General features: G+C 41.3%; 1 protein-coding gene across 2 annotated transcripts in view; it reads right to left on the bottom strand.

The window, feature by feature from the left end:
• Nucleotides 1–650: 650 nt before the first annotated feature.
• Nucleotides 651–25,972, bottom strand: part of TLK1 (tousled like kinase 1) — a 143,471-nt gene continuing 118,149 nt past the window's right edge. For both annotated transcript variants that reach the window (XM_040971701.1, XM_040971702.1), the window contains 9 exons: nt 14,611–14,708; nt 13,024–13,105; nt 7,545–7,636; nt 7,377–7,466; nt 6,857–7,026; nt 6,516–6,651; nt 5,301–5,412; nt 4,305–4,412; nt 651–2,874 (listed from right to left, as the gene is read on the bottom strand). In XM_040971701.1, the coding sequence (XP_040827635.1) occupies nt 2,698–2,874; nt 4,305–4,412; nt 5,301–5,412; nt 6,516–6,651; nt 6,857–7,026; nt 7,377–7,466; nt 7,545–7,636; nt 13,024–13,105; nt 14,611–14,708 (1,065 nt within the window). In that variant the 3' untranslated portion in view covers nt 651–2,697. The remainder of the gene's footprint in view (nt 2,875–4,304; nt 4,413–5,300; nt 5,413–6,515; nt 6,652–6,856; nt 7,027–7,376; nt 7,467–7,544; nt 7,637–13,023; nt 13,106–14,610; nt 14,709–25,972) is intronic.

The raw sequence follows: 25,972 nt of genomic DNA on the forward strand, positions 1-25,972 counted from the left end.
GAAAAAATGTCAGTCTATTAGAAACAACCAAGTGTCTCTTCAAGGTACAGATCCTACTGCCTATTCAAATCAAACAGGAATTATACAATGAACTGCAGGAAGTGTCCACTCTTCCTTGCCCCAGGGCTGCTGCCTGCAGACCCTGGCCTTGAGGACAGGCATCACAACCATAGACTGTGCCTAAGTGATTGTGAAATGAATGGGCAGATTTCATTCTGTTCTTTAGCCACTGCTGGGTCGCTGGGATGTTACCCCAGATCTGTAGCATTTGTTCAGGGAAACCTCAGGAGGATGACACTGGTCTTCATGTAGATTCATGTCTTTTACCCAGCCTCTGTCCAGGGAGACAAGTGTCCTAGCGGTTCAGTCCCCCACAGCCTCAAGTCCAGAGACTGACATTTCACTGTAGGGCTTTAAGGTGGATGGCAGGGACCCACTGCCCCGCCCCTCTGTCTGCCTTAGCGGGAAGCTGCAGCCAGGGACCCAAGTTGTATAGCATCTTAATCTCTAGTCTAAATGCCAGCTTCACTCCTCTAGTTTTTGATTTGAACATGTCACTTAAATCCATTTTCTTGTATGGCTTATTTTCCTCTATTTCTGCATTTGCCACTAACAGTCATTTATTAAAAAGTAATATAGTGAAGCAGCAATCTAAGTCTATACTATTTATTCAATCTCATATTTATACATCCACTGTATACCTCAGCACAATCTTAAAACTAGGCATTTCCCTGTAAGTCAGGGCTTCAGCAGTTATTCCATGAGGGTACTTTAAGATTCAGAAAGGTGAAAATTCAAACAAAACTAGAGAAATATGCAGGCAGCACTAAAGCACTCAAGCAATGATAACACTTCAGTACTGTGTCAGGGTTCTTTTAAAAAAAATTGCAAAAAACCAGGATTTCTGTCTTAATCTTTGGAGCAACAGGTTTGGCCCTCAAGCCAGTCCCAACAGCACTGTCAGTCCCCCAGGACTGGCGTTGATAATGGTTATTAGTATACCTAACAGCATGAGACATTTTGTACTTGTCTTGAAGTATACTTAAAGAATTGATTCAGCTGATTAAGGGCTAAGACGGTCAGTAGCCTAAATCTTGAAAGCTCCCTTTGATGTAATTTTCAGTCTTTACATTTTAACTGTCATTGTTTATTACTGTTTTGGCTACATTCTCTACAATTTCAGCAGCATCTTAGACAATGTGTCTATGTACAATGAAAAAAAAAAAAAACCCACAAAATGGCTTGCAACATCAGAGCTAAGAGCCACAGTTCAACTGTACAATGATGAGGAGCATCTGTGGTGAGTACAGCCTCCTTTTTCTGCAACACGGACAGCTTACAGGTAAGCATCATGGCTGTGATGACAGAGAAAAAAATCCTTAGAGAAATGAAAAACAGTGTCCTGAAAAAAGATTGGTTTCTACCATACAAGGCAGTTGGAAAATGTTCACATTTTAACAAATCTGTACAAACCACAAGAAACTTGTTTATGGGACCATTACCCCACCTTGCTGATAAGAACCTTCTAGAAATGTAGAGTAACCTGAACACTATAAATCTAGTATCTATGTGCTCCACAGCCCTAGAGCCCAACAGACTGATCACGTGGATCATTTTTACATGACTCAATGGTTAATGAAAGCCTGCTTTAAGATCTCCATCACGTACAGTCAACTAGAACCTGCAAGGAATTCATTCCATTTTTTTTGTTTTTTGTTTTTTGTTTTTTTTTAGCAAAGAAGCAACATCATTTAGCAGCAATTAAAGCGCCTTCAAGAAGACTTAAAAAAAATACAATATCCAATTAGAAAAGCCATATTTTTAAACATTTGTACAAGAATAAGCTGCTGAAACTTAGTAATTGAAATGACACCTGTACAGTAATTTACAATAGAGCGAGAAGGGAATTTATCATTATCCTGCATAGAACTAGTCTGCATTTGGTTACATACTGTCACTTGTTTTAATGAACAAGGCCTGGTAACAAAAAATACCTGTTGGCAATTCAAACATGTTGAAATCACTAGAGATGTTATAATTCAGTGAATTCAACTGACTTCCAAACAAGCAGCTGATTTTGTCAAAGGTGGAGAGCGTCTAGGAATAACAGCTCCCCCTTTAATATAACCAGTGGGAAAAAAGGACAAGTGGGGGTTTCGAGGTACAACTTGGTAAATGAGAAAGCCTAGCTCTGTCCAGAGTCTCACATTCTGCACTATAAACACCACCGTCGCCGGCACTCAGTTCTTACTTTGGTCTCAGCAGGTGAACTGCCAAACGCTGAAGAATGTATCCAGGCACTGTAGTTCTTGTGTTAGAAACGTCTCATTTCCCCCCTTGTGTTTTTAAATAATGAAAAACTACCCTTCGTATTAGAACTCTCTAGTAACAATCAAATGTATTTAGGTACTATAAACGTTATTTACAATGTTCCCCAGATAAACAGGAAAGCCAGGTTTTCTTGTGTCTTCACATGGCCTTCCTCTGTCTGCAACAGGCAGTCTCCCTGTGCTGCTCACGGTGGATGCTGGGAAGTGTGCGCTCGGTCATCGTCCATGATCCACTCACACCGACGACGCTGTCAAGACGCGGTTCTTAACCAGGTCTCATGTGGAAATGAAGCCGGTGCTCAAATGCTTTCAAACGCAAGTGTGCATCTGGAAGCATTCCAAAGATCCCATGCCAGCTTTGGAGGAGTCAGTAAGTAATTATGCTTGACGAGGGGGGTGTCGGGGATGCCGTCAGCCCAGCCATGTGCAGGTTTCCTGAAGAATTCGATCTTCTCATGTGTGGGAGGAGGTACGGGTCATTTGCCAGTTGGTGCACGTCAAATCGATCTTCTTTTCGATACGCCAAACAGCGTCTTATAAAGGCCTGTATGAGAAAAGAAGTTTCTTAAAACTGTAGCATTAGGGTTTTTGTTTCCTAGATTACTGTTCAAAAGGCCAAAGGAACACAATCTTTAATCATCTTAAATCAGTTTTACATATAAGGGTCTTCATGAAGCTTATGAATATGGGGGAGTATGGAAAAAAACTGAATGAATATCAAATTGGGGACATTAAAATAAACTCCTCCTCTGATTCCATTTTCCATGAACTCTCTGAAGTCCTGGACTTCACGTCTAAATTCCTGGACACTAGGCTTTAAAATAAAACATTTAAGTATGGCATGTCTTCAGAAGCATACACAAATTGTTATCTGTGTTAACTGGCATCCTGAGTCTGGCTCAGGCCCCATCCAGGATACCTATGTTAGGACTGCCCAGACGATGACTGCTACTTCTGCATCTCCAGGGTCTGGCCTGTGTGTGTGTAGGGCCAGCACCGTGCTGCAGTAGATTGGGGGCACACTACTTTGAGTCCCAGCTGTTCTACTTCCCTTCCAGCTCCTGGCTAAGCAGAAGACAGTATGGCCATTTGGGGAGTGAGCCAGTGCATGGAAAATCTTTCTCAGTCTCTCCTCTCTGTAAATCTACATTTCAAATAAAATTTAACCTTAAAAGAATTTTATTTGAAATGCAAAGAGACTTTTCTATTCCCTGGCACACCCTCAGATGACCACCAACCATCACAGCACAAAGCTGGGTTAAAAGCTGCAGGGCCCACCTTGGCATGTGACTATGGGATGCAGGCTTTCCATGTGGTAGCTTAATCCACTGCACCACAGTGCCTCCCAATGTGCCTGGCTTGTCCTACTCAGGATTGAAGCTGTGAAATTCACCTTTTTTTCTTTGGGAGTCGGAGAGCAAATGTAACAGTTTATAAGTAACTTCTTTCTCATGTGTAATGAAAGAAATTATATAGATACTTGTCTGAGTTCAACTACATTAATTATTTTATATTTTCCTTTAAATTATAAATTAGTGTTGTTTACCAATATTGATTTAAAGCAAAAAAGGCACATACTAGATTAGGAGAAATCACTGACAAGGATGTACTCGGGAGCACTTAATATTTTATTTTTGTGCAGACAGAACAGTTTATTTGCGAAGGGACCGGGTGAGCAGGGAAGGGGAAGCGCTTCCTCAGAGAAAGCCGGGAGATGGGGTGTCTCAAGAGGAGGGAGAGACCCAGGGAGCTCCTAATATTCATGGAAAACGTTGGTGAAATCCATGCATAATTGGTCACAATATGCATATTTCTTGAAATCTGATTTTAAAATACTGTCCGTACGGACAAGGGGCCAACTGCCCAGCCACATTCCTTCTGCCGCCTCAGAGTTTGCTCTGGCAACTTGGCTTGCATTGTGTACTACTAAGGACTTACAGGAAAGGCAATGTTTAAGACTTATGAACTTAGTACCTTGGCTTCACTGCTTACAACTGGCTTCACAGGGAACTGAACTTCTGTGGCTTTTAATATTGTATTTTCTTGAAGAATGTCTTGCTGAGATTGATTGTGACCAAATGGCTTTTAAAAAAGGGAAAAAGATACCAAAATTAACATCACAAAATGTCAGATACATATAGAAAATCAGTGACTTGTGCTTTAAAATCCCATCCCGTGTTGTTTGGAACACAGAAACAATGGACAGCAGGCAGCGAGCAGCTAGCTAACCGCTACATAACGGCCACACGGAGGAAACAGAAGTCGACTGTCATCACAAGGTGAGTTACAAGCATGAACTGCAATGTAACCTTTGTTTTCCAATCAAACTTCACTTATGTATTTCAGAATAAATTGTATCCAAACCCAAGCTCAGGTGGCAGAGCACAGGGCTCACTGACAGCAATGGCCAGGCAGGCGTGCGGACTAGTATATCCGAGTGGCTTGCCCTTCACTGTCTGACATTCAAAGGAAATTGGGGAGGAATTTCCCTGAGGCTACAGCGGGAGGTTTAAAGAAATAGAGTGTCCGGCGCGGTGGCCTAGCAGCTGAAGTCCTTGCCTTGCACAAGTCGGGATCCCATGTGGGCACTGATTCTAATCCCCAAGGCCCCGCTTCCCATCCAGCTCCCTGCTTGTCTGGGAAAGCAGTCGAGGACGGCCCGAGGCTTTGGGACCCTGCATCCATGTGGGAGACCCGGAAGAGGCTCCTGGCATTAAAGCCACTGGGGGAGTGGATCAACGGATGGAAGATCTTCCTCTCTGACTTTGCAATATAGATAAATTTTTTTTTAAAAGTATAGAGAATGGAGGATGTTGAGGTGTTTGACCCTAGTCTTCTGATTAGGAAAAGAATGTTTATTAAGGGAATAGTTTCCATGCATAGATACTGCAGGAGGAAAGGCTTTCCATGGAAGGCATTTAAGCAGAGAAAACACTTCACTTCTCTGTAAGCTGAGCTAATGGAACTTACCTTTCTACCATAGAGACACTGGAAGAAGATGACCCCAACTGACCACACGTCAACCTTGTTGGAAATCTTGGGCGGCTCTTTTCCAACTACAAAACACTCAGGAGGTAAATACCTAGTTTCGGGCAATAAAAAGGAAAAGATAACAATCCCTACTTTTAAAACCTTGTAAAACAGTGTATCACTTTTACTAAGTGTGTATTTTGGTATAGGTGAAATTGGGAGACTCTGAAATAGCAGGCACATCATCTCTAAGCTAAAGGATGGAAGGTGGAAAAACAAGCCCTCTGCTACTTAGAGGGTAATTACATGAGACCAGAGAGTGATCTTTTTTTCCCACATGATACAAACACTTTGTCTCTTGGAATGAAAGATAATTCTTTCTGCACAGTCCCAATGGAAACTTCCCGGTCTGATACCTTTCCCCAGTAGGAGAGCAAGTGGCAATGCCATGGTGAAGACACGGGAGGCTCACGGGGCCAACAACTGGACCACAGTCAACAACTAAGAACTGACTGACAAGGATGATTTCCAGGGTGACTGCTGCTTTGAACTGTTAAGTTTCTCAACACTGTGGGGATGCCACGTTATCTTATTCCTGTTCCTTGAATTGCCACAAGCAGAATCTGAACCCTTAATTCCCACTCATTGGAAATATTTATTCAGATCTATGGAATTTTGTGGAACTGGCAAACATTCCAGAATATGAGGAAACTTAAGTCCCATAAGTGTTAAGTGTCCCCAGCTTCACTGAGCAGGACTGTGACAATAATCTCCCTATTCATTTCGTTTCTTCTGGTAAGCTCATATTCTGAAAGTAGTCAATTCGTATCAATGTGTTTTTGGTCAACACCTCAGTATGCTGAAGGGATGGCATTCATTCAGATTAACCCACAAGATCTACAGCCATAAAACATCCACAAAGCTTGACAGGCTTGGAATAATTGATGTAAGTATTTAGGTTCATCATAAACATGATTCTAGCACTGAGGAAAAAAAATCCCTCAGTTATTCATAGGAGTTTCTGTGACTGGTTGGTACTAAAGTTAACTGTTAATGTCAAGTCCCTGAATTGCTAGTTTGTAGATATTTGTGGTTAAGCATAGAGAGAAGGTGGCTAACCATGGGGTCTCCTTCAGCTCAGAGGCTCCATGTAAATGCTCATCAAACCCTAGGCACTAGTCTGGCTAATTCTGCTCTTTGTGATCCAACACTTACCAGTATGTGCCTGCGCCTTGGGAAGTTAGGTCCATTCCGTCCACACCGTAGCTGTCATCATCCATAATCTTGGACAGGCCAAAATCAGTGATTTTGATTTCTCCACATGCTGTTCCATCTACCAACAGGATGTTTCCTAAGATTTTTAAAGTGATATGTGAAAAAACATTTTTACCTTCTTGGAAGTAAAATGAATGTAGTGATGTAATAAAATGACTTTTTACTCTATCAGCATCCCACTCAAGTTTTAAAAACTAAACCAAAAGCCACATTTACGGTAACTTAAAGGCTTTTAGAAATTAGATTCTTTGGAACTTGTAAGAGTTAGACATGTAAGTTACCTGGCTTAAGATCGTAATGTATAATAGGGGGTTTGATCTCGTTGAGATATCTTAGTGCATTCACAATCTGCATTACAATAGATCTAGCTTCTTTCTCTGACATTAACTTATGTTGCTTCAAATAGAAATCCAAGTCATTTCCTTCACAGTATTCTAGCACTGTACAAAATCTGTAATGGAGAGAAATCAATTAGATGTAAACATTATCCCGCAGTTCAGAATCACGATGGAGATAACATGACCCTGACAGCTAGGGCAAGCAACAGCCAGTCTGACAGGTCTTCCCTCTGCTGGGACACTGCTCATACACCTGCTGGAGCCACAAGCCCAGGAGGTATCGGGGGCTCCCCACATTGGTGGTGAGATGTGAGCCTGACCTGCTGGCTCCGTGAGTGGACTAGACCCAGCAGGAAGCCAGGACAGGGGTGAGGCACTCTGACACAGGATGCGGGCATCCCTAACAGCTTCTTCACGATGGCACCAAGTGCCCACCCCAAGCATGTCCTCATTATTCACTTACGTATCTGTATCCAAGGAGAAATAATCATAGAGTTTAACTATCCTGGGGTGATCCAGTTCTTTGTGTATTCTATACTCTCTGCAGGCATGTCTACAAGAAGACAGAGTGTTAATTCTCCATGACCATTAAAAACTCAATGTCTAAAATACATAAAGTCTCAATATTTACTTGTGGTAGTTTTCTTTTTTCTCATCTCTCCAGCTTTTATTAAGCTGATGGATCTTCACAGCAGCATATCTTTGTTCATAAAGGTCAAAAGCCTGAGGATTCAAGGCAAAAAATAGTTATGACCATAGGCCAATGGATAGCTAAGAAACTTCCTTATTTTGGTGATGTTTTTTGCAATAATATAGAATTAGAATAAACACTTTTTATGATCATCTCTAATAAGACTATACACAGTTCACGTTCATGATCAGAGGCAGGATCTAAAACTCCAGAGTGATAAATCAGAGAATGAGTTTTTATAATCAAGTATAAATTATAACAGTTACTCTTTAACACTGACTTCCTCTAACAGTACTAGCAAGCAGCCAGGAAAACAAATGGCTAAATTATTTTAAATGTTTACTATTTTCATCTATTTGAAAGGTACAAGGAGGAAGAGATTAATCTTCCACTTGCTGGTTCACTTTTCAGATGTCCACAACAACCAGGACTAGACCAGGCCACAGCCAGGAGCTCAAATTCCAGACAGGCGGAAGGGCCCAAGTACTGGAACCACGAGCTGCTGCCTCCCTGGGTACGCAGAGGGCGAGATCAGAAGCGGACGAAGCAGGATGCCATGGGTTCGCCACTGGAGCTTCTATGCCACAATGTCCATTCCTATAACACTTTCTTGGGGGGCGGGGGGAAGGTTGGATAAGCCTTTAAAAGTCTTTTCCCAATGTTTTCTATTTTTAAATTAATTATCCAACTACTCCAAGTCTACATGGTTATGAACAGCAGTATAATAAATCCTCAGTTTAAACTGCGATGATTCTGTGCTTGATTCATCTATTTCTTACTGCCCCCACTACCTACTCTGCCATCAGCCCTGGATTATTTTCAGAACAAATCTTGGACAACAGATCATCTCACAAATTCTTCAGTGTTTCTAAGACATGATAGAAACCTAAAGGAAAAAATCATTATGAACTGCACTGATAATTTCTTACTCTCAATATCCAATGTGCCTCCAAATTTCCCTGGTTGTCTCAAATGACTAACCCCAAATGCTATTATATTTAACCCACTGTAGTTTAGACACAAAAATAACCATTTAAAACTTTTGCTTATATATTCAGTAAAAAGAATCTCCACTCTCCAGCCATTCCCTCCCTATCAAGTTAACCTAAAGCAAGCAGCCAACACTGTAAAGTGACTACTTTGCTACAGAATCATAAAAGCATGAAATCAGACTTGCTACAGGATGCAGTAGTCAAGAATGTTCTCTCAGGTCCTGCTTCCCTTTGAACAGATGGAAACTCAGTCTATCTTACTAAGCTACAGTTAAGAGGATTAAATGGGGTACAGCACAAGACATATTTAGAAAACAAGCCTCGTAGAAAAAAAACCAACAAAGATGAGCTAATTACTATTATTGTTAAGTTTAAAGAAACAGAAAAGTATATTTAAGACAAAAAAGTCAATAAGCTTATGAAGAATAAAATTCACAGGCAATCACAAAGCACAAGAAAAAAAATTCTCAGTATACTACTACCAAGCTACTTAAGTATATGTTGATTTTGGTGAACTAGGGAACACATTTTCCTCCCAACATTACATGAGTGTGGCTGAATCTTTCTACAAGGACTGAATAACTATAGTCTGATAGTAATCAGTGAGCAACTGGTTTGAAATTTCCTATCCCAGTGTAAGATTAAATTCTTTATTTCTTATAACTTGCTTTTTAAAATTTCCAGTGCAATGGGCCTTGATAAAAGGGGTCAAAGAGAACTGTTTCTAAGTTTTAGCTGATGCAGAAGTCAGCACATATTCCAATTTCTCCATAAGAGTTCTGCCCACGGGGGTACCACTGGGCAGTGGCAGAGAGCTGTCTTGCAAGTCTGTAAGAGGTTCAGCTCAGCCTAGCAACCTCTGAGTGGATGCTAACCTTACTACTGGTGATTTTTAGATTCCACTTAGTTTTTTTTTTTTTTTTTTAAATCTTTTTTTTTTTTTTTAAAGATTTATTTTTATTATTTTTTCATTGGAAAGGCGGATATACAGAGAGGAGAGACAGAGAGGAAGATCTTCCGTCCGATGATTCACTCCCCAAGTGAGCGCAACGGGCCGATACTATGCCGATCCGAAGCCAGGAGCCTCTTCGGGGTCTCCCACGCGGGTGCAGGTTCCCAAAGCTTTGGGCCGTCCTCGACTGCTTTCCCAGGCCACAGGCAGGGAGCTGGAAGGGAAGCGGGGCTGCCGGGATTAGAACCGGCGCCCATATGGGATCCCGGGCGTGCAAGGCGAGGACCTTTAACCACTTGCGCCACCGCGCCGGGCCCTCCACTTAGTTTTAAACCCAAGGTGAATTATATTATTTCCCTGCCCCTAAATCTTGTGGTCTTTAAGCACATTTCTACCACTATCACATTCAACTGTGTGCCTTAGGATCAAGTAAAATCAGAAAAAGGAATTGAAAGAGACCTCAAAGGTGGGAAGGCACAGGATGCCTAATGCTTGTCCAAGTTAAACAGAAAACAGTTTTGGGGGACTGGCACTGCCTGAAGTGCCAGCGTCCCATATGGGTGCTGGTTCAAGTCCCTGCTGCTCCACTTCTGATCCAGTTCCCTGTTCATATGCCTGGAACGGCAGCAGAACCCTGTGCTCGTGAGGGAGATGCGGATGAAGCTGCCGGCTCAGCGCAGCCAGCCCCAACTGCTGCAAACATCTGGGGAGTCAAACAGTAGATGGAAGGTGTCCCTCCCTCTCTCTCCCTGACTGCCTTTCAAATAAACAAAAAATAAACCTTAAACATTTTTTAAAAAATTGACATTCTCTGAATCTAAATCTCATCATCTTCCCTAAAGTTAGAACTAGGAAATAGTAAGTTGACTATTCCTTGACTAACTAAACAGGGAGGATTTCTAGTAATAATCATATTAATTTATATTCCGTAAGCATTAATGCACCCGTGATACCTCAGTTAACCATTACAGTGGGCCTGTACGGTACATACTGTTACACTCCAAGAAGGAAAGAGTGAAGCAGAGCTTTAACCAACATGCCCAAGTTTATTCAGTCATCTGGGCCTGGTGCTGTGGCATAGCACATTAACCCTAGAAGAAGCTCCTGAGTCTAGTTCAGCCCATGCCTGGCTCTTGTGGCCATCTCGGGGATGGACTGTATCTCTGCCTCTCCCTATCTGTTAACTTGATTTTCCAATAAACAAATCTCTTTGTTCTTAAACTGAATCAAAGCTTTGAGCCGGTGCCATGACATTATCATTGGGATCCCACATGGGCATCAGTTCGAGTCCTGGTTGCTACCCTTCTGATCCAGCTCCCTGCTGGTGGCCTGGGAAAACAGCGGAGGACAGCCCAGAGCCTTGGGACCCTGCACCCACGTGGGAGACCTGGAAGAAGCTCTTGGCTCCTGGGTTCGGATCAGCTCGGCTCAGCTCAGCTCATGTCTGGCCTTTCTGGCTATGTGGAGAGTGAGTGAACCAGCAGATGAAGATTCATCTTTCTGTCCTCTGTAAATATGCCTTTAAGAAAAGTACATTAAAAAAAAGAAAGCAAGCAGCAGCAGCAAGCAGCAGCAGCAAACAGCACTTGGGATAGCCACAAGCTGGTATCAGAGTTCCTGGGTTTGAGTTTTGGCTGTACTGTCAATTCCTGCTGCCTGCTGGCAGGTAGCAGTGCCAAACTCCTGGTTTGATTTTGCCCAGGCCAGGCAGATACAGGCATCTGGGAGGTCAATCAAGTAAACCAGAGACCCCTCAGTGTCTGTTTCTTAGATACATTTTAACATCCAACAGATATTCAAAAATGTAAAACAAGATAACTGGCAGCCCAAATAAGCTCCAAAGGCGAAGCAGCGGTCGGGGAAGCTGCAGCTGAGCCGGTAGGATGGCGTTCCCTAGGACTTCAGCCTGAGAGCACGGGAGAAGCTCCAGGGCCACAGAACAAGGCCGACAACCAGACTGCCTTTCAAAACAGCCCCCTCGAGCTGGAGCACCCAGTGACCTGGGGGGAGTCGATGCTCTGGAGAAGCGCATGAATCTGCTGGAAGAGGGCAGCTATGTAAGCAGAGCGACGAGAGGGCTGAGGGCTGCACTTAGAAGAGAGAAATGGTGTTCGCGACAGTGGGCACCACAGGTGCACCTGGGGAGCAGAACTGAGGGCTGGGAGGAATGAAGGAAGGTTCTGGCACTTCTCAGGAGCCAGGCAGGTGAAGGCAGCGCCACACCAAGTGAGGCAACAGTCTCAGGAGAGGGGGCTTTCAAGAAGAGGAAGAGAACCTGTACTTCCACAGGAATCTGCAATGCCTTTGAAACACCCACAGGAAGCCATGTACAAAGACAGGAAGGGCACTTGTATGGCAAAGTGGGACACAAAGATGGCAAAAAGTCTGAGGAGAAATGGAAGTAAAAAAATTATTTTGGAGTAAAAATGTTTTGAAATTTCATGAAGCAAGGAAGCCTCTGAAAAGTTAATGGGAAATAAATATTCTAAAAAAAAAAAAACACCCAAACTCCATGCTTTCAAAAATCTATACTTAAATAAACTTAAGTTTTCATGCTATTTTTCTATGAAATTTTCAAAGTACTTTGTGTGTGTGTAAACGTGGTTTAACCTGGGGTGGAAGCAGATGGTAACTTGGCTAATTAAAGTCGATTAAAAATCTAAATGAATTAAAAAGTTGAAAAGTGAAAAAGAATCTTCTAAATTGACAATATAGAGTAAGAACTTCAGCAACAATGTAGGGTTGGAGCTGTGGCATAGAGAGTAAAGCCTCCACCTACTGCAGCGGCATCCTGCATGCCAACAGCTGGTCTGACTCCTAGCTGCTCCAATTGAGAGCCAGCACCCTGTGAATGTGCTCGGGAAAGCAGCAGATGCCCAAGTGCATGGGACGCTGCAGGAGACGCCAGAGACAAGATGCTCCAGACTGGCCGGGCCCTGGCTGCCGTGGCCATTCAGAGGGTGAGTTAGCAGATAAAGAGCTCTGTCTGTCCCCTCTCTCTCTCTCTGTTTCTACCTTTCAAATACATAACTAGATCCTACTTTTAAAGATACAATATAAAATAAAAGTATAAAGCAATAAACACAATGAATAAAAAGCAATGGCTTTAAAGAATACATAGATTTGGGTAAATTTTGGTCATGTTAAAAGTAGAGACCTGAAAAAAACAAACAAACAAAAAAAAAAACTAGGGACCCGTTTAGATTAAGGGCACAATCAATGAATTCCGCAATGCCCTGCATTAAGTGGCTAGCTTCCCATCTTGATTCAGAAGGTTGTAACTACAACCGGGCTGGCTATTAGTGAGTGGCCACGAAATATCAAAGCGACTGTGCAGGTGCAAGGACTGTCCTTAGAGATAAAAGAATGTTAAGTCACAGCAAGAAGAGGACATAAAACCAAAGACAAGTGTTTCTCAACTCCATCGTAGCCTGCATCTCTGTACTGCACTGCAAACAGAATAAATTCACATTACCTTATAAACTTCACTGAAGCCGCCTCTACCAAGCAGATGAAGTAATAAATATCTTTCATTTAACGTTGGGTGATCTTTGAACCTTGAGGGTGGGTTAAAACAAACAAAAACAAGTATGTTGAAAACAACTCTTTGAAGTTTCATTTTTTTCCCTTACTCATAGGCTTTTTCTTCCTCAGACACTCTAGTGTTAATTTAAAAAATTCTGTTAAGTATTTCATTCTCCTCCAATTTACGTGCAGGTCTACCATTTATCTTAAGGCTTTGAGCTTATCTGTGGTAGCTGAATATTCAGGTTCAGGGACCAACCACAGCACTTTCCTAAAGGCTTTATCTACCCAGCAGGAACCACTGCTCCTAGGAAAGCCGATCTCCTGCACTGGGAGTTATACTTAATCAAGGTTTTATGGTACTGACATACAATTAAAAATAATCACATTTACGAACTGGCTCTTACCCATCATTAATTAAATCTTCTGGTCTTTGAACTATGAAATAAAACTATAATCACCAACTTAAAAAGGTTTAAAATCATTTAGACAACAATCCTGTTATTCACCACTTAATATAGACGGGCACATATTAAGCACTTCCATGTGAAGCGGTGAATAGCTTCATTCAACACCCAGAAACATCCTTTTACTATGACACATTTACAACACAAACTTGCCACTTCCATTTGAAACCTATCGGCAGAGGCCCAAGCACTTGGGCGATCATTCTCTGCCCATGCAGGGGCTTCAGCAGGATGCTGGACTGAGAGGAGGGGAGCCAGGCTTGAACTGGCATAAGGTAGGGATGCCAGCATTGCAACTGGCAGCTTAGCTTGCAGCTCCACAACACCAGCCCAAGACTTCAAATTCATAACTTGTAAGTCATGAAGCTTTAAGTAACATAACTAGTCTTAAGAGACTTAGACATCTTTACACTGACTAAATTCAAGGAATGCCATCTTCCTGCCCTGAAGGTATTTTAAAAATTCCTTTAACCTGAAATACCTATGGCATTCATTTTGATAACTTGAGACTAGGAGCAGAGACTATAATTTGTATTTTTCCATTTCTTCCATAATGCTAGATATATGGCATAGCTGGGATAACTTCACTGCCTTAACAGTGACATTGGTATTCAGCCAGCAAATACTTACAGGCCAGCCTCTGGTGTAGGTCCTGGGGATGCAGGTAAGAACAGAACTAAGTCCCTCCTCCCAGGCAGCAACATCTGCATTGCCACAGTCATGCCTGCTCTGGGGGACACAGGGAAAGGACCCTGGCCGGAGGCACGGGCTGAGGCAGCTCCTGCTGGGTCAGGCAAGGCGGCCTGAGCGCAGGCTCGCCAGTCAATACTCAGGGTGGAACAAGGACTAAGTCCCTCAGGTATCCACAGACACCCCACAAGAGGAACACAAGCCTTGGGACGGATGCACGTGTCTGAGGCAGCCGGGGTATGAGCTCGAGAAGGGCCTCTGGGTCCCTGCGTGTGGACATGCCAGGAAAGGGCACGTAAGCTTCGTGTTTCCACAGTGGGGAGGACACAGACAGGCTGGCTTTTCTCAAGTACAACTGTGAAATACAAATCATGACTTACTGTGAATTATCTTCGTTGTTTATTCTTTTGAGCTCCCGTATGTGAAGATTTCTAACTCTTTCCAAGCGTTCCAGTTCTGCCTGGATCTCTGCCTCTTCCTGAAAATGAAGAGAGGGGACTATAACAAGCTCAATTTATTTGTGATATAAAAAGATATTTTTAGCCATGCCTCAAACATTTTTTGGCAGTGATGGAAAGAAGAATGTAATATAAAATACTACTGCGCTTAGGGACTAAATCTCTCTTTTCAATTCCTGAAAGGGGGAGAGGTGATGCAAAGCCTGTTCCATGAAATCATCTGCCACGTAAAAACCTGTACCTAATGAGATGCTGGGCTTCGTTCTGTAACGACACACATGAAATGCATTTTTATCATGTCTATATTAAAAGTGAATTAAGGTAGCCTGAAATTCACTTATGACACAAAATGAGCTGAATATTTTATTTCTGGTCTATCCAAATTTTAATTTAAAAGGAAATGATTTACTAGTGCAAAACAAATAAAATGAAGATATTTTAAAACATCTTTTAAATATTTAACAGGAAGAAAGATAGAAACAAAAACTACGAATTATTCCTAACCCTTACACAACTGGAATACAAACAGCCCTCACGCAGTCCCATCACTCATTCTGGGCAGATACCACTGTAATTGTTGTAAGAATGAAACCAGAAACTTAAGATTTCTGTTAGATCCTCAGATGTACACAAATATCAAAATTACTTTAGCTATCATTTAACATCTATAATTGAATTGTTCATGACTTAAATTGGGTGGTTTTCACTACGCTTTTTAAAGTAGACACTAAAATAAGTAAGCAAGATCTCTCTCATGGAAGCTTTCTGCTATCAATATAATCTGAATATTAACAAATGGATAAAAACATACCAAATCACCAATGAGGACTTGTAGATATGTCCATTGTGGAGTATTTTTAAGATACTTGTGGACTGAATAGACACAGACTACTGTGGCCCATGTGTGCACCAATGCAGATGATCAATCCAGATGTGGACTGCGAGCTCTTTCTGAACTTGTTCATTGTTTTCTTAGCTCCTCTGTGTCTTCCCATGACTTAGCTACTGATATTTAAATAATCTATTACCTTTCAAAATTAAATGTTTTGAAATTACTTTGAAAGTGCTTTTTATTTTAAAGGGGGAATAAACTCTATTAAACCCACTCCTAAGTTTTAAATTGAAATAAATGGTTTAAATATCACGGACAAAAATAAAATCTTCAGAGTTACAAAGCAAAATACAAGAAGGCTGTCTGCACTCCTCTTGACCCTTGCAACTATTTTTACTACTTTAAAGTGAAACTTAACCACTACTTGTTGCAAAGACATGTAATGCATACAAGGTACTAAGACAACACACAGAAAGCTTAAAAAAAATTTAAATGAAGATGAATCTTTGGGAGATTTTTCCTAAACTAGATACATTAAATAAACTATCTGACATACAAGTTTCTTGTTTAATACATCTTTAGTCACAAATGTTTCCAGTCTTAAGAAAACAAGGAGCAATTTAATATAGATTCATAAGGACACAACAAATTTAAACATTTTGAAACAATGAACTCCACATGCACCCTAGTTTTTAACTTAGCTATTTAAAATACTTTATCTGTAACAACTAAGTCCGCCCTCCGCCACCTCAGCCAGGCTGTGACCAGCACAGCCAAGAAGCTCCTAAGGAGTGGCTAGGCTGGCAAAAATTGAAAAGATTTGATAAAATTATACGAGGTCTATTAAAATGCTGGCTGAATCATTGACTTTTATTTGGCATTTTGACATGGATATACTATTTCAACAGCAAAATCACAGAAGAAAATTTTACAGAGTTACAGAAGTTTCAACTGTCACAGCCACCAATGCCAGCATCGGCTGCTCCACCTCTGACCCAGCTCCCTGGGAAAGCACAGGAAGGGGGCACAGTGCTTGGGCCCTGTTACCTATGTGGGAGACCCAGATGCAGTTTTAGGCTCCTGGCTTCTGCTTGGCTTAGCCCCAGTACCTGTGGCCTTTTGGGGAGTGAACCAACAGTTGGAAAATCTCTCTCTCTGCAAGTCCACTTTTCTAATAAATAAATAAATCTTTTTTAAAAAATCAAGACTGGACTACACTGCCAATGCATATAATTGCAATTCTTTTTAAATCTTCGAATGTCTATGTAGTGGTAGTGTCAGTGTCAACAAGTAAATACCAGTACATTTCAGTAAGCCTTTTTCTTCTAGAAAATACAACTAATATTTATAAAAATCCTACAAAAGGAAAGCTTAGCTAAGCTTCTTTAAATTTTTTTGTTGTTGTTGTTTGGTTTTGTTATTTATTTTCGAAGGGAAAAAAAAAGTTAGAGGCAGAAAGGGGTTGGATTTGGAGTATGTTAAGAGGAAGAATCAAGGGAGAGAAAACTGAAATTTATATACAGATACATTTAACTGTCTATTCATCACAGTGAAACACATTTCTATCTATCACCTTGTAACTTAATACTTCTTAATACCTTGCACCTTCAGAGTGATACATTTTTCAGGGAGAAGGTCACTCTGCAAGGCCAAGAAATTTCTCTCAAACCCTAATGACCAAAGGTAACACTCCGCTAGGAACCCAGTGCTTGCACATGCACTGAAGCCTTACTATCGCCATGCGGCCTTTGGAGACGGATGTTCGAGAGGTGATTAGCACTGGTCAGGCCATGAACATGTGGCTCTCAGGGCAGATCAGTGTCTTCACAAGAGATGCACCACTCCTTCAGAAGTAAAGGCCAGGGAGGATCAGCGAGAAGGCAGCCAGCTGCAGAGCTGGGCAGTCCTCTCCAGAAAGCAAACCTTCTCAGACCTTGATCTGGCGGAACTAGATCCCAGAACCATGCAAGAATATTGCTGAGTATGCCACCTAGTCTGGTTCCTGTTGTGGTGGCCTGAGCATCTAATGACACACACCCTGACAAACTTCAGGGCCGTACTGTCCAGGAGCCTCTCGGAACAGAAAGAGGCAAGGTCCAGTCTACAGGGATTGCAAGAGCTAATCTATCTTTGCTCTGGATTATCCGCAAAGCTCTCCCCACAGGCTCCTTTAGGACAGGCCCCCCTGGATTGACTCTCACTATAACACCTCAAGCCATGCCCAACATCAACTTTTTGCAAAGGGCTTGGGAAGCAAGGATGACAGGGGCTCACAACTGCTCTGAATTCAACCTAGAACAGAACTCGCCCACTCATGGCAGAGCCTGGCTGGATCTGTAACAACCTTACCAGCTAGATGGGCCTAAGAAGGATACCACGTCACATCCTGGACTCTTCCAGCAGCTGAGCAGTTAATGAAATAAGACTTAGAAGAAAGAAAGAGATAGATGTCATCTCTGAAAATGCAGACGGGACAGGGCTAAGCAGAGACTGCTTTAAAGAGGGAGGGACGAAGTCTGGAGATCAAATGCACAATAAAGGGACATGGCTTTTACAGGTTTAAACAACAGGCAAACTAATGACACTACAGCTGTTTGAACAGTATTTTAAAACACTCAAACATCCTGAATTACTTGATAAGTCATACATGTACACAAACGGATGTCAGCATTTCCTTGTTAAGTACTCCAATGCTTTTTAAAATTTTATCTGAAAAAAATAAATGACACAGCAACTTAACCAGAACAGTGTCTCCCTGACTGGCCTCCAGCACAGAAATGTTTTCCATTTATCTTCAAAGTCTCTCGTAGCAACTTCACGTCCCACCGGCTCAACTTCCTAAGCTCGAGGTATAAGTATGCCAGAGCTCTGCTTCCAGCAAGCAGCCGCTGGGCAGGAGCTGGCCCTCGGCCTATCCCACACACGAGTGCTTGGGCTTAGTGTCTGGCTTATTAGTTTCCTGCTCGCAAAGCAGACATGACTCTAGTTGTGTCCCTGCCACTGCTACAGGAGACCTGCACTGCGTCCTTGGCTCCTGCTTTGGCCCAGCCCAACCCCTGCCATTGTGTGCATCTGGAGTATGAGCCAGCAGATGGGAGCTCACTATTTCTGCCTCTCCAAAACAAAAATTGCAGGAAGTTTCAAGTATTCCTAAGCATTTCTCAAAATAGCCATCTCTCAACAAGCAATTATTAAATGAAAACGAAAAGTAAAAGGGCTGGCATTGTGGCACAGCAGGTAAGCTACCACCTGTGATACCAGCACCCCACACGGGTGTCCTGCCTGTCTGGGTCCCTGCCACTCACGAGGTAGACAGACGAAGCTCCTGCTTCCTGGCTTCGGCTTACTTGGCACTGTATTGCTTGTTGTAGTCATTCTGGGACCACTGAAACCATCACTGGAAGATCTCTGTCTCTTCCTCCCTCTCTGTAATTCCAACTTTCAAAACAACTCTTAAAAAATAAAACAAAACAAACAAACAAAACCTGGAATGCATAGGCATAAAAACGGAAACTGAAGGAGTTAAAAAATGTTTTAGCATATGTGAAGCCAAGATATTTCCTGAAAAAAATTAACTATGTAACAGCTATTTAGTAAATTCAGAATGTATGCTATATGTTATCTCAACTAAAAAACTTAATTTCGGGCCCGGCGCAGTGGCGCAGTGGTTAAGGTCCTCGCCTTGCACGCCCAGGATCCCATATGGGCGCCGGTTCTAATCCCGGTGGCCCCTCTTCCCTTCCAGCTCCCTGCTTGTGGCCTGGGAAAGCAGTCGAGGACGGCCCAAAGCTTTGGGAACCTGCACCCCGTGGGAGACCCAGAAGAGGCTCCTGGCTCCAGATCAGCATAGCATCGACTGTTGCACTCACTTGGGGAGCGAATCATTGGACGGAAGATCTTCCTCTCTGTCTCTCCTCTCTGTATATCTGCCTTTCCAATAAAAATAAAATAAATCTTTAAAAAAAAAACTTAATTTCTAAGAACAGTCTTTTTAGAAAACCAAAATAAGGCAGGTAGTAGCTGATGTGTCATTCTTGGTTTGACTGTAATCTGTAAGTGTTGGTAAAAGACAAGAATTTTTGCGTGGTATATTACAAAAATGGTGACGGGACAGGAAAAAACAGAATTTGAGACAGTCTATTCAATATCTTCATAACATTATCTGGTTTAAGAAAACTAGAATACAATGAGGTTACAAAAACTTAACACCAATTTCATTTCAGTAATATGAATGTTAGATGTTAGTTCCTTAGCAGTTAACATCTCACAACCCTTAAAAAAAAACAGCTTTTTAATTTTAAAAATTATTTTTACAGTCCTTCAAAGTTTAACACCAGGAAATGAAAGGTAAAATTAACAAAAGCCATTATTAAAAGATGGTGGAGAGAAAAGATGATGGAAAGAAAGCTGTGTAGAAAAAAAGGAGAAAATTACCAACGTATGTCACCAGATTGTATGATTTCCCACATCCTGTGGGGATACAAGACAAGGAGCCAACTAATCAGCAAACAAAACAGTACCCAGAAAAAGCAAGTCTGAATTTATTCAATTTAAAATAACTGCCCTGTAATAACACTTTTGTTTGACTGTGATTGAGATGTAGGGGGAGGGATCAGAGAAAAAGAAAGAAAAAATTATGAAATTGCCACAGGTTTCTTTCCTAACTATATTTGGAGTTGTTAAAAAAAAAAAGTTCAGGGGTAAGGAGAGTTTCAACATTGTGGTGTAGCATTCCATCTAAGCACTGGTTCAAGGCCCACCTGCTCCACTTCCAAACCAGCACCTTGCTAACGTGCTTGGGAAAAGTAGAAGATGGCCTAAGTACTTGAGCCACGACCACCCACATGGGAGATGCAGATGCAACGTCAGGATTCTAGCTTCAACCCAGCCCAGCCCTGGTCATTGTGCCCATTTGGGGAGTGAACTAGCAGATGGAAGACCTCTAACTCTGCCCATGAATCAATCAATCCTCCCACCCCATGCTCCCAGGAAGTTCATGAAAAACGTGCATTAAGAAAAAGACTGCAGGCACTTCAAACTTTTTTACATCAAAATAAATTTAATTCCACTTTTCCACTACCAATATCTTCCTGTCCCTACACTGCATGTCCTTTTCTGGAAAGAAAGGGAGATGGTACTTTACTCTCTCTACAGATGCATGGATATATATATATAGTCAAAGTCTAAACTGGCAATGACCATTAAACTAAGCATGATTTGGGGCCAGTGTCGTGGTGCAGTGTCTGAGTTCTGCCTACAATACCTGCATCCCACACGGGAGCTGACTTGTGTCCTGACTGCCCCGCTTTCTATCCAGCTACCTGCTAACACTCCTGGGGAAGCATCAGAAGATGGCTCAAGTGTTTGCTTGATTTCCTATTCCCACAGGAGAGACTGATGAAGCTCCTGGCTTCAGCTTGGCTCAGACCTGGCCAGTGGCCCATGTGAGGACTGAACCAGCAGGTGCAACATCTCTGTCTTTCCCTGTCATTCTGTACCTCCTGCCTTTCAAATAAATCAGTAAATCTTAAAGTAAGCAAATAAATATATTTCAGTCTGTCAGTTCTGCCATCCAATTTAAGCTAAACAAAATCAAACAGTAAACCTATCTTTTGAGAAGCAAATAAATTTATGTAAACGAAAGGCAAGAAGCAACTATTTAGCATATTGGAAAACATCGTTACTGCTGCATTACAGGGATGAAATGTTGAAACACTAAAGTTCTAACACTACGCCCTAATTCATGCAAGAGCACTTTTAAGAGGCTATGAAGTCTATGGAATTTTATCATAAATTAAAAAAAAATAGGAAAAAAAGGTTATAGAAGGTGCAGACACTGTGGCACAGCACAGTAAGCTGCCACCTACAATGTCAGAATTCTGTTTATGCCCAGCCACTCTGGGAGTGAGCCAACAGACAAAGAGCTATTAATGATTCTGTGTCTCCATCCTGTCTGCTAACTCTACCTTTAAATACATAAATCAATCCTTAATATAAAATTCTGTACAGAATAGAATTAAAATGTAAGTGGATTATGGTATAGAAATTCTGGAATCCCTGCATGTAAACACAGGTTTAATGTTTTAGTGCTGTTACCTTCTTCCCAGCACTCTGGTTCTTTTTACTCTTTCTCAAGATGCAGTTAGATTCTAGATTTTTAAAGCAAAGAACAATTTTTCTATCCCTGGTTTTCTACACTGTCACTGGAGCTACACATGGGAACAGTATGGGTTTATAGTTCTGGCCAGGAGGAACCCAACGCTGAGCAGCTGCCTTCTTGGGAACAATAATTCCTGGACTCAACTGACACAATCCATCAAACTTTGCTCAGACCAATGGCTTCTAAGATTCTTTCCCCAAAATGCTTTTAATTCCACTTCCCATTTAACAGCTGGGTTAGCATTAAGCACTAAAGCAAAACAACTTTCTCCTCTAAACTTTCATTTGGCAAGCGAACATTCTTTACCACTGAGTTAAGGTATATGAAAAGCAGAGCTAAGGAAGTTTGTAGGTTCGTAAGGGAGTAGGAGATCAGACAGGGACAGCTTTGCCATCTATAGTCGGCTTCATGTTCTTGCAGCATCACCACTCCTTACAGACCACTACTCCGTTCATAAAAAGCAGCAGTAAGAATAAATGTCAAATGTAAAATGCCATCACTCTTCATGGCATCTTTCTTGCCCGCGTGTACCAAGTCAAGAACCTTGTAACTTTCCTCACGACTTTTACTAGTGTAAATGCATTTTCACCAGAATTCCCTTGAAAACTAGTGCCTACTTCCACTGAAAACAGTACAAGCAACATCTTGTACTATGTTCTACAGAAACCCAACGTGCAATGTGGTTGGCTTTAACCGGGAGAATTCCCAAAAGATTTCTCCTGGTCACAGTCATAAAGGTGAACATACAGGCTTACAGATTAAGCCCCTTGGCATGACACTGTTCATTCATTATTTCCATTCAAACATAAAGTGACAAGAAATGTCACATACGCAAACTTATTTCTGTGACCACAATGGGTCTGACAAGCTGGATGACAATGGCATTCTGGAAAGAAAGACCAAAGAGGATATCAAACTTCAAGAATAGTTGGGGGTCAATTCACCTAAAACCAACGCCCTGTATTCTCTTTCACTGTTCAAAAGGCTTGCAGACAATCCTTTGTCTTCCACTTCAACTAGTTGCATGGTCCACTGTGAAGGGGTGAAAAAAGAGCTGTGCACTTGTTCTTGACCTGTAAAGATTTCATCATGGAAGATTACTACTGATGCTGCTGCTGCCTGTTACTGGTTGTTTCTCTTTGCAGGTGCCAATATCGGTCAGAGAACAGGATTTCAGTGGCAGAGTTGTTGCTATACTGTCATCTCTTCAGAACGGAGGCACAAGGAGAGATGAATGCCACATCGCAAGGAGCAAAGGAAAGAGAGAGAGAGAAATGGTGTCAGGTGGCATGTTGGATGTGATTTTTGTTTTAGTAGAGATTGAGATGACTGTAAATTGCTTTGCTGTTCCCTTCAGTCTGCAAACGTACATTTGTGTCGGTGCTGATGATTCTTGACTAATCCTGCTTCAATTAAAAATTGGTTACATTTTTTTTCCAATAAAACCTCTGGCACTTATATTCAGGTCTTATAAATAAAACAAACACATTCTCACATACACATACTAAAACACACATATTTGAGTCAATTCCTATGACGCTATTCCATACCGAGAGGTCCAACTTTCTAAATCCATCCTGTCCAACTCACCCAAGATTTAAAACCAAGGACACAAATTTTAAAGACTAGAAAAGAACACATATTTACATGCTAAGCGTATTACTAACTTAAGTAATAATGCCAAGAAAGTAATACCACTCAAAACTATTATATTCTCATCAGTTTGGGATATTATGATGGGTAATGTGTACCTTAAAAAAAAAAAAGAGAGAGACAGACAGACAAAGAAAAGAACCCCTAACAAGTAAGTCGATTTTCCTGGCATTTTTACTTATCATATATGGAGCACATTTCAGTTTTCTTCAACTCCAGAATAACAATCTGACTGTACAAACACTTAGCAGCGTTCCTTTACAAAGAAACAGTTTCCCCATAACCAAAATATATCAAAGACTGAAATCAAAGTAGAATCAACCATAAAAGTGAGCTGGCATATGATCTGCTTGCCTCCTTAACCTCAAAGAGTCCACAATGGGGCAGAAGTACATAAAAGGAGATCAGCAGCTTTACCCAACAGGAACAACCTTTAGCAGATTATTCTCTTTTTAATCAAAACTTTTAATAAGCAACAAATATTGCACATAATTAACTGCTAACAAAAAATGTATGATGTATTTAAAAAATAGTTTTAGGAATAACTGCTACATTATCTATAAGTCTTACTATTTAATTCTGGTCTCTGATACTTTACTCTTCAAGACATACTAAAATAATTGAGAGTATTGATATTCTCTGTTACTTTTAAAAACAGAATGAAAATTAGAGACTGGCATTGGGTACAGGGCTTAAAACCCATTTGGAATGCCAGGGTGTGAGTTCTACTCCATTCTCTCCTTCCAGCTTCTTGCTAATGTCCACCCTGAAAGGCAGCCAGTCAGGAACCTGCCACCCACAGTGCAGAACCAGACTCAACTCTTACCTCCTGGCTTTGCCCTGACACCGTATCAGGGCACAGAATTAAAACATAGAGTAAATGAGTCAGAAGTTGTTGCATAAAATATTAAAATTAGAGCAATATACCCTGGATAAAAAGAATTGGTTCATGTAACAAAGGAAAAAATGCTGCTACACAAAGCTCTTATGTAAATTCATTGACTTTTTGTTAATGACAAATATCTTCCCTGCTTTAGCCATAAATCTGTTTTTGGAGGTTCCTTTCCAGTCTCATCTCCTTTTCTATCACACTTTAACAGCTCTGAGTGTATTATTTTTCTAATTTTACAGGGACACAAAAGAAGTGGTTTGACCTTATAATATATCCCATGGTAAATATGCTTTTTCATATTTCAGTTGGCCTTCCTGCTTTATCATTATGAAATATGTCATAAATCAGCCACTTCAAGAAGCACATCAACCTTCCGTTCTCATATATCCCAATGGCACATGAAGGAAATCTTATTCTCTAGTGTTAACAAATTTAACCTAGTCATTCTGCTTAGCACTGAGTTTACTAACGAGAAGAAAAACTGCAAGCAATTCCATCCTCACTAGTAATATGTGAGTTGCCAAGCTGCAAACCTCGGCCCTAATCATCACACCCTAGTACACACCCTGTTTCCAGGCCCATTTGCAGCGGGCATCCTGTATCCCCGCTGCCTACTGCACTCAAGTTGGCACACATGTCTGCTTTGTAAGAGCCAGACCACGTGGACAGGAATAAGGCTGTGCTGTGGTAACATCTTTTCTGAAGTCAGCCCTGAGTGTTAAAAGTCTGTCCAATTTCTCTTTTAGAAAATAGAACAATCTATTTTTAATGACCTATTTTCCAAATGTGCATTAGAACACCAAATAAATTCTTTTTAATACACCTAACTTATTTTTTAAAATGTACAACTACAAAGAAAATCCAATGGTAAGCCGGCAGTTTCTATTTGTGCTCTCAGTGACACAATTTACACTTCTGTTCTGTGTATGTACTAGCAGCAACTTTTAATGTTTCCCACCCAAAATTATTCCTCAGAAGAACATGTGAGAGTTCAAGACCTAGGGGGTATGTTTCAGCACTATTAGTTTATCCACTCTTCCCAAATATTCCATCTTGGAACTCAAAGAAAAGAAAAGAAATGTGGTAAATTGGTTAGTGCTAAGATAAAGCTAGAATCACATTGCTTAGTAAATCCGGTAACAGCTGGGAATGCGAGGGGTAGAGGAGGCGGAGCCAACAGAAAACAAGATTATGGAAGAGACAAAGAATGAGTAAGCACGAGAAATACAAAAGTCCAATACTGGGAAAGAGGATAACAGGGAAGCTAGAAGAGCAGGTATAATATCCTACAGCAGTTTATGGATGTTTCTGTAATAAGTAGAAAAGAAAATAGAATGCACTTTAGGAAATAGGAGTATTTTTTAGAAAAATAAAAGTTGCTCGAAGTACCAGGGAAGCTTTAAATCCATCAACTACCAAGCCATTAAACAAACCAACCCTCTCTGAAGCCTTTCCAATGCATACTGCCAAAACACACACACACAGCCAACCCCTTTAAATTGTTTCATAATTGTATTTTATGTAAGAGTCTAACATAAATAGGTGAGCCACGTAAAATGTCCTAATTAGAGTAGTTTGAAACTTGCCAATGAACGTGACAATAAGCCTGTCATCAAAGCCCCAGGACCCCTGAGTGTCAGCGTAACGCTGGATGTGAGCAGAATCCCCTTGACCGCCAGAGGCCGAGTGACAGAACCCTGAGTGACAGAATCCTGACACAGGCAACATAGCAGATGTCCCTATATGC

Source organism: Ochotona curzoniae, unplaced genomic scaffold (genome assembly GCF_017591425.1).
Source record: "Ochotona curzoniae isolate NIBS_2020 unplaced genomic scaffold, NIBS_Ocur_1.0 contig_2210, whole genome shotgun sequence".
NCBI lineage: Eukaryota > Metazoa > Chordata > Mammalia > Lagomorpha > Ochotonidae > Ochotona > Ochotona curzoniae.